Source organism: Meleagris gallopavo, chromosome 9 (assembly GCF_905368555.1).
Source record: "Meleagris gallopavo chromosome 9, MGAL_WU_HG_1.1, whole genome shotgun sequence".
NCBI lineage: Eukaryota > Metazoa > Chordata > Aves > Galliformes > Phasianidae > Meleagris > Meleagris gallopavo.
The window spans coordinates 324421-333261 of NC_139412.1; the positions used below are offsets into that span (position 1 = coordinate 324421).

Consider the following 8841-nt stretch of genomic DNA (forward strand, 5'->3'; position numbering starts at 1 on the left):
TATGAAAGGTAACCAAACTTCTGTGGTGAGTGGCACCTCCGTGCAGCCAAGATGGGCTTTTGGAGGAGTTCCTTTGCAAAATCTGTCTGCTACCTCAATACAAAGTGAACAAAGATGAGGCTGAAGCCACTTACCCTTCATTGTACTGCTGATCTGAGTCACAAGGCTCTGGGCATCATTCACCTGGCAAGATAAAGATTCCAAGGTTAGGGACAGTGACGGCAGCAGCGATGCCATCAGTGCTCCAAGGCCCATCACGGGGGTTCAAAGGATCGGCACTTGTCCTTCCAGCACTGCTGCCCTGTGAGCTAACAGCCTCTGAGGGATGTTCCTGGGCCCCCCAACAGCAAACTGCTTCCACAAACACAGACTGGAAGCTAAGCTAGTAAATAGCCAATAAATGCTTTTATATTATTTTAAAGCAGACATTTTCTGAACTTCAGTTACGTTAGTGATGAGGTTCATCACAAGCTAACCTGTGCGAGTTAACAAGCTAACCTGCTGCTCCTGGGCTCCCGCCTGGCCCACAGACAGCGATTCTCACCCGCTCCCAAACATGCCATGAAACACCCGGCAAATTGGTTCTGGTGTTTGCCAAAGTCACCTGGACACAGTGATCCCAGGAACCTGCGCTCCCTGAGCACCAACCTCCCGTGCCCGAGGCACAGGCTGTGTGAGGGCACTTCACGGTGCTGACTTACCTGCCGCTCCCTGCTCTCGGTGGCAGGGCTCTGCATGGCGGGGCTCTGCATGGCGGGGCTCTGCATGGCAGTGGATGCGTCCCTTGCCGGGCCCATGCTGAGCCCGCTGCCGGCCTCCAGTGCCGCACTGCCGCTCTCCTTGGGGGCTGCCCGGCTCCCCGCCTCCTCTGGCCGCTCACTGCCCACGAACTCCATCTGGGAGGAGAATTTCTGCAGGTCGAGTTCGGTGCACTCCACCGGGGTGTGCGGCCACTTGTGCTGCATCTCAGAGGCGCAGGAGGAGAGCGGGGCCAGGGCTTCTGCTGTGCCCGACCTGAGGTCGGGGGCAGCCATGGCGGCGGCCCGGCGCTCGGCACAGCCCCGCATCAGCGGCTGACTCTCCAGGCCGCTCCTGGACAGCTGGCTTTTGGGCACAGGGCTGCCTGCCACGGCTGGTGGCAGCTCCAGCTCAGGCTGGGCAGGTGGCAGCTGGAGACCGATGGCTTCTCCTTCTGAAATGAACTGAACCGCTTCTACTGGTCCTGGAATTGGAAAAGGCTGCAGCTCAGTACAACCCAGCCCTGCCCCGTCCCACCTCCCAGCCGCACCCTCGGTCCTTGGCCCAGCACAGAGAGGCTCAAAAGCCCCTCTGCAAAGCTCTGTCCTGTCTGTGCCACCCCTACGACAGCAAGGACACAGCTGGGCAGAGGCTGGGAGCAGCTGGAGCCCAACGTGAGCATGCCTGGTACAAAACTTGTATGTGGCTTTCAAGAGAAGCACCAAACTATCCAGCTCTTTGCCCCTTCACAAAGTCCCAGCACTTCTTAAGACAGTGAGACTGGGAGCCCAGCACGTCCACCCTTCCCGCAGAGCACACAGAGCCGTGGTACCTTCTGTCTGCCTGTAGCAGGGGCTGAGGTTCTTCATGCCCAGGCAGCAGGGACCGGACATCTGCTCCTCACACAGAAACCTGCCGGGCACTGCTGAGGTAGGGAACATCGCTCGCTGGCCTGAGAAGTTCTGCGTCCGCAGGAAGACTTGGACATAGAGAAGAAACATTGTGAGCAAGGGCTTGGCTTGTGGCCCCAGCATGCCCTCAGCTGCAGGGAATGTCAGCCCGAGAGGACCTTCAACACCCAGCCGCTCCGACACCCCCGTCTGGGGCCAAGCAGCATTCCCTCCCACCTCAGCACCTCCCAGCCCTCATCCTGCAAGAACCACTCAGCATCTGCCTGCCCTTGAGACACCACAGCAGGAGAGAATGCCAACTTTGACAGTGAAATTACTTTCTACTTCTCCTTATGGTACAGGGGCCAGGGAGGCTCCTTGGTATCCTTGTGCAGACACAAGAAAGCAAAAGAGAAACCTCCTAAGAAGCAGGATGAGGTATTTATTCTCTGTGAACAGAGGAATGTTTGGTTGACTTTCAAAGCTCGAGGCAATGTTCTACCCAGCAAGGAAGGGGGCTGGAACGTGTGCAAACAGCAAAGGCAGAAGGGAGACATGCGTGGCATGCACAGACTCACCTCGCTGGCACTGGCTCTTCCAGAAACGCTTGCAGTAAATGATGGAGAGGGCCAGAAGCACCAGTACGATGATGACCAGGGCACTGCTGGTCAGAGCAAGCAGGGCTGTGTCCTGTGGCGGCACGGTGGGGACTGCCACTTTCACCAGGTTTGTTCTGGACCGACCTGCACACAGCAGTCTGAGTTTACAGCCTGGCCAGAGGCTGCAATGCTTCAGACCACCCTCCCTGCCCCATCCCCCTTCAATGCAATGAACACACTTCTTCCAGCACATCCATGTGGGACACAGGCTCAGTGTTGTAGAGAGCAAATAGCATCTCTACAATGGTGCAGGAGCACACCCGAGCAGCTCTGACATGCTCATGCCAGCTTTGTGTGGCTTCCTGCCCTGTCCTCCCACCTCCCGCGCTCCCAGGGCTGTGCCACCTACACTGGGGCTCGGAGGAAGGTGTCTGCTTGGTGCAGGGGATGCACTCCCAGTCCAGCTGCCCACTGAGCCGTGCCTTGCGGTAAAACCTGCGAGAGAGCAGAGCGGGTTGTCAGCAGGGTCAGAGCCAGCCCTGCTGCAGGAAGCGGCCGAGAGCTCCTTCATGCTGCAGCATGCCGGGATGGCTCCAGGCACCACGACTCCCTCGGATGCCAGCTAAGCAGCGCTCAGAGCTACTCTTCACTTCTGTAGCTGTTTTGCCAAGGAGTGACATCATCCGGAGACGGCCTCCCTCCCCCACCCTGGGTCTTGCTAACAGAGGCGGTGGTGATTAATGGCTCCATGAAACCACAAAAAAAACTTCAGCCAGCAACTCCATCTGGGAAGAAACTCAAAATCCTGAGCTCTGACATTCCTCTTTACAAACCACACTGCTCACGAGCAAACCATCTGCAGCTCTTTGGTCCTTCGTGGGCTGTCTGTACAGAGCAGTCCTGGTTTCAGAAACTCCTTAAAAAAATCAGCAGCGGTCAACAGCCACAGAAACCACAATGTCCTCCGTATGGCTGTGCTCAGGGTGTGGTTCCCACCCTCTTCTCTGGAGGCCGCTAATTGCAGTGGTCTGCAGCCACTCATCCCCTGGGGCCCGGCCACCCTGCTGCCCACAGCTCAGACTGAAGCCTTCCAGTGCTCTGCTCTGCTGGGGGCTCCCAGCTCCCTTCTGGTGGCTCCGATTGCTGTGCCCTCAAAGAGACGCCGCTCAGGACCACCAGGGCTCATCGCGGAGGGCACCGCGAGAGAAATGCCCTCCAACAAAGCCCCCCCAGCCAACCCCTGCCTGCATGCTCCCCTCAGTGCCATCGGCACCGAACCTGGCCCAGCCCCGCTCACCCTGGCAGGCACTCCCCGCACACCGCGTTGGCCGTCGCCGTGCAGTTGGACTTCTGGATGCGGTTGATGAGGGCGCAGGACAGGCAGGGCTTGCAGCCATGATGGCCCCAGCTGTCCTTAAACTTCCTGGGAGGGCAAGCAACGCACTGCGCATCCCCTCCCACGCCATCACCACAGTCCTGCAAGACACGAGGTTTGGTTTATGGCAGTAAGGAGATGCTTCAGGACTCAAAGTGATACTGAGAGCACAGCACCTCTTTGGAGACAGCCGAGAGCAGGCAGCCTCACACCTGATTTGTGGGGAGGCCGTGCTTTGATGGCAGCGGCTCATGGGCAGCCTTGGTCCCTGCAGCACGTGCCAGAGGGCAGGAACGCCCTGCAGGACTGACCCAGAGGGACTGCTGGAGTCAGGACACAGCCTGGTGCCACAGCCAGGTCCATGCAGCAGTGCCTCACTGTGCCCACCAGCCTGCAGCTTGGCCTGTGCCGAGAGCTCAGGAAAGAGAGAGCAGCTTTCTGAGAAGGGCTGCAGAAAGGCAGCTGTACATGGGGCCACTGACTGGAAGGAAACAGATTTTGTTTGGCAAAAAGGAACAAGGACAAACAGAACAGCAGCATGGAATCCCCCTGGTTTTTGCTTCCACCTTCTTGCCCTTCTATCCAATGCGAGTGAAACCCTTCACCTTCCCTTCCTACAGAGTGTCAGCTCCTCCCAACATACAGAAATCCAAGATCATCCCCTTAACAAAAATTAGCAAAGAATCCACCCTGCACTGTGAAATCTTTGGTGCCAGGTGATTCCTGGTTCTTCAAAGGCCATTTACCTTGGAGAGCTCCTGCCCAGGCATGCAGCTCCTGCACAGCACACACTTCCCGTGCTCGTCCAGGTACTCGGTCTCCTGGCAGCCCATCGTGGCTGGGAGGTGTTGGTACCTGAAGAGAGGAAAGGAAAGCAGAGTTCACACAAGTCCCAACACTCTGGTGGAGTAGCGTGCCCTTTTCTGGGCAAAAGCTTCCACACCGGCCAGAAGACAGCCTGCACTTCTTATGCACCAAGAATGTCACTTTGGCAGCAGTGAGGCTGCCTGATCTCACCCACGCAGCAGTCTGCACTGAGAGCTCAGGAAGCAGAGAAGAGGCTTTCTGGGAAAGGCTGTAGAGGAGCTGTGCTTTTGCTGCCACATTGCGTTACTCACAGCGGAAGAAAAAATGTCATCTCCAATACGAAGCTGGACACAGTGACCACTGAAGCCAGTCTGGCAGTCAGTCAGAGGATTCTGCTGCACCAGCTGGATCCTGGGACATCCCAGACCGTTAGACAGAGAGGAGCCCCAGCTCAGGGAGATGGCAGCTGAGCTCTGACCAGAGCCACGGCACTGCCTCCCAGACAGGGGATGCCTGTGTGCTGCTCATCTCCTGCACTGCAGAAGTTTCAGTGCTGTATGGACTCACTCACAGCAGCCTTGGAGGGCCGGCAGAACTGCACCCATCTCCTGGCAAAATACAGCCAGAGTCATTCTGAGGGAATTCATGGTTCAGCTGAAAACAACGGCCACAGCAGAGCTAGGATTTCTATCTTCAGTGAGTGTGGCCTGTGGGAGCTCTTGGAATTGGAGTGCATCACTGAGAACAAGCAACAAAACCTGAAGCTATGAAACAGACCAACTCGTCCACAGCTTCAGGTCTGCCTCTGCTCTTCTGTATATTCTAGGTGCATCCTCAACATAATGAAACAGAATAAAATCCATTCCACTGCACTCTTCATTCAGCTCCTCTCCAAAGCTGGTGCAGCAGCCAGGAGAGGAGCAGGAAGCACTGGGAATGCTCTTTTTAAGAGCACCTGGGAAGCCTGGCACTGCCTCACAGCCCCAGGGCAGCACTGGGTCCCAGCAAAGCTCCAGGAAGGGGACGGCTCGGCCACGGCCCCCCACGCAGCTCCCACCCCCTGCACTGCTGGCAGCACGGACACCGGATCTGCAGCACGCGGTCTGGGCGCTGCGCTCCGGGTCCGACCCCCTCTGCTACCCCTGCACGCACAGCTGGCCGGGCTCCGGGTCGGAACGATCGGGATTCATTAGGGATGAAGTCTCCCCCGGACAAGCTTAGAAGGTGAGTCACCGCTCACTGCTGCTCACGCGCACGGCAGCGTCTCGTTTGCTGCAAGGAGAGGCAGCGAGAGCCGGCGAGGATTGGATATGAAGACGTGGGGCGATGAGGAGCTAAGGGAGCTAAATTTATCTGGCAAGCATCTCGGGAGGGGCACGATCACAGCCTATTAATAGCATAAAGGTTACTGACGTTATAGAATAAATAAAGGAAATTCGTCATCATCTCAGAAGGTGGCGAAGAGGAACCTCTGTGCCAATGTCAGGGGACGAGCACTCAGGTTCCGAGTTAGGACCCGCCGTGTGCTGCACGGTGCTGCATGCAGGAGGACGAGGAACAGGCGCCCGGCTCAGGGCTCAGTGCTGCGTGTCCTGCAGGGCTCCGGTACCCACGCAGCGGGAGGCGGGACTCCAGGCTGCCTGCCGCCGGCCGTCTGGCGCGCGGTGGTAGGACAAGGAAGGGATACGCATGGAAAAGGGATCTTTTTTGGAGAAACTCTCTGGCAACTACAGCTTGTGCTGGCACAGACTCTTCCTTTCATATATTTACACATGCTTCTCCACTTGCGAAGGGTTTGCAGATACAGACGCACCCCTTGCAGCCTATCTCCCGCAGACTCAGCTTAGAACAATTTCCCCAACAGAGAAAGTTACGCAGGCAGCAGGAATCCCACAGCAGTGTGGGCACACGTGCCTTGGGACAGCATGTTGCACTGTGCCCACAGCCAGCGCACAACTGCCAGCACAGACTGGGCTGCTGCTGCTTGGTCAGTGTATTGGTGAGTGGGACGGAATCTTTTGTCAATACCTGGCATCAAATTCAGAGCTGTGGGATCTACTCTTTTTTAACAATACCAGAATCAAGACACTTAATTTGTAAATGAAGCATACTTCCAAAACCTCACAGTGCTGCCCTCGTAATTTCTGATGGTCTAATTAATAACTACGACAACCGGTTCTCATTAGCAGTGAGTAAATAAAAATAAATGATGAAGCCCTCCTGCCTCCCTGAAAGCCACACGGACCCTCCAGGTGACTGCCAGAGGAACATCAGCAGGAATGGGAAGCAGAAGATACTGCCTATGTGTTAAGGTGTGCAAAACCTTCCAACTTTGCCACCACGCTGCTGCACAGACTGCAGAACTATGAATGGCAGGGAATGAGTTTCACTGTGTGAGATCCAAAGTGCAGCCAAATGACAGCACGCTGCTGCCCAAATACCTCTGCAACAGTTTTGATCTGCCTTTCCCTTGTGAAAATATAGTTTTGAAGACAACTAAACTGTTTGGGAACTATATTTAGACATTTCTTTTGTGTCTAACAAATGGATTCTGGTAGAGAACAAAAAGGCGGAGGAAATGAATGAATTGGTACAAAAATGTCCTCAAAGCAACCATTGGCAGCCCAGGGCCGGGCACTGAACAGACTTAGGGAGCAGCAGCGCTGGGCAGCCACCAACACAGCCTCAGATGGGACACAGGAACAGACTGAAAAGTAGAACCGGAGAGAACATAAACCCTAAATAACAACTGATGGAAAGGAAGGGAAAAGAGAAATGCTACCCAAAAAATATGACTGCACGCCGTGCACGTGGCCTGCCCAGCCCCTGCCTCCTCCCCTGCTGCTGTGTCTGTACTCAGATCCCTTTGGATGTGTTCCTGAGTCCCCAGCAGCGGCTCTGCCCTGTAGGGCACTGGGGGCTGCGGGACCATTTGGAGAATGAAACTGAAAGATGGGCTCAGTCAGAATCACTCACGAGCATTAATACCAGGAAGGAACAACTATCGTGCAATTAGAATTACATTTAAGAGCAGGACGATTTGCCATCAGCGCTTATGCAATACAGCTTCACTGTGCCCTTAGGGATGCTCAGCGCCCATTCACGGCACCACACGGGATGATGCGGCACCTCGCGCTGCTCTGTGCCCCTCTGCAGCGAGCTTCGCGCGGCGGTGAGGCGAGAATGAACGCGAATGGCGCTCCTGTGCCCACAGCCGGGGCTCCTGGGGCCGGGACGGCGAAGTTCGGGCTCAAACTATCCAGCGGGGCCAGCACGGGAAACGCTGCCTGCAGCGACGCGTCACACCGATCACCGTCATACCATCACACCGCCATACCATCACACCGCCATACCATCACACCGTCATACCATCGCACCGTCATACCATCACACCGTCATACCATCACACCGTCATACCATCACACCGCCATACCATCACACCGTCACTCGCACCATCACACCGTCACTCGCACCATCACACCGTCACTCGCACCATCACACCGTCACTCGCCCCCACTCGCGGCGCTGTCTCCCCCCCCCCCCCGCTGCGATCCGGCCGAGTCCCGGCGCGCCCCCGGCCCACGCGCACCGCCGCCGCCCGACCCCGATCCGGCCGCGGCACACAAAGCTCGGTCCCCGCCGGCGCCCCCCGCCGCAGGAAGGCGGCAGCGCGCCGGGATATGCCCGGGCACGTCTCGGCGAGGGGCTCCCGGCCCGCAGCGGCACCGCCGGCCCGCAGCAGCGGCCGCGCGCTCGGCTCCGACCTCCGCCCTCCGGCGCGGCCACCCCGCGCCGCGCGCTCGGAACTTAACGGAGCGGCTGCGGCCCACGCGCGGGGCCACCGCTCTCACTTCGCTCTCGCGCCCTCCCACGCGGCGGTGCGATCCGCCCGCAGCCCCCGCCGTTCGGTCTCCTGTCCGCGGCGGCGCCCGCGCGGCGCCGACACCGGCGGCAGCGGCACCGGGGGACGCTGAGAAACGCCGCGGGTGGGAAGGAGAGCGCGTGGACCCCGCGCCTCACCTGTGTCCGGTGCGGGCTGAGCCGGGCAGGGCGTGCGGTGCGGTGCGGTCTCCGCTGGCAGAGCTGCGGGCAGGACGCGCCGGGCAGGACGCGCCGAACTCCGCGCGCTCCGTGGGCTGAACTCTCCACGCCGCGTGGAGCAAAGCGAAGAACGCCCCGGGCACCGCTGAGCGCCCGCCCCGCCCCGCCCCGCCGCCTCCCATTGGCGGCCGCTGCGGGAACGCGGCGATGCTATGTAAATCCGCAGCCCGCGCACGGCACCGCCCGCAGCCCCGCACCGCCCCCGCACCGCCCGGGCAGAGCAGGCGGCGCCGCGGGCGGCGGGGTTGCGGGGCGGCGGGTCCGTTCGTGTCCGCCGTGCGGGCTCCGCTGCGGACGGGTGCGGGACCGGGCGGGACTCGGCCGGTCCGTG

General features: G+C 58.7%; 1 protein-coding gene across 1 annotated transcript in view; it reads right to left on the minus strand.

The window, feature by feature from the left end:
- EDA2R (ectodysplasin A2 receptor) overlaps nt 1–8561 on the minus strand; it is a 14012-nt gene extending 5451 nt beyond the window's left edge. Inside the window, exons 1-8 of the mRNA XM_085230997.1 lie at nt 8430–8561; nt 4349–4457; nt 3525–3703; nt 2637–2722; nt 2207–2371; nt 1571–1717; nt 702–1222; nt 135–183 (exon numbers count right to left, since the gene is read on the minus strand). Coding sequence (XP_085087123.1) covers nt 135–183; nt 702–1222; nt 1571–1717; nt 2207–2371; nt 2637–2722; nt 3525–3703; nt 4349–4435 — 1234 coding nt within the window. The 5' untranslated portion in view covers nt 4436–4457; nt 8430–8561. The remainder of the gene's footprint in view (nt 1–134; nt 184–701; nt 1223–1570; nt 1718–2206; nt 2372–2636; nt 2723–3524; nt 3704–4348; nt 4458–8429) is intronic.
- Nucleotides 8562–8841: the final 280 nt, after the last annotated feature.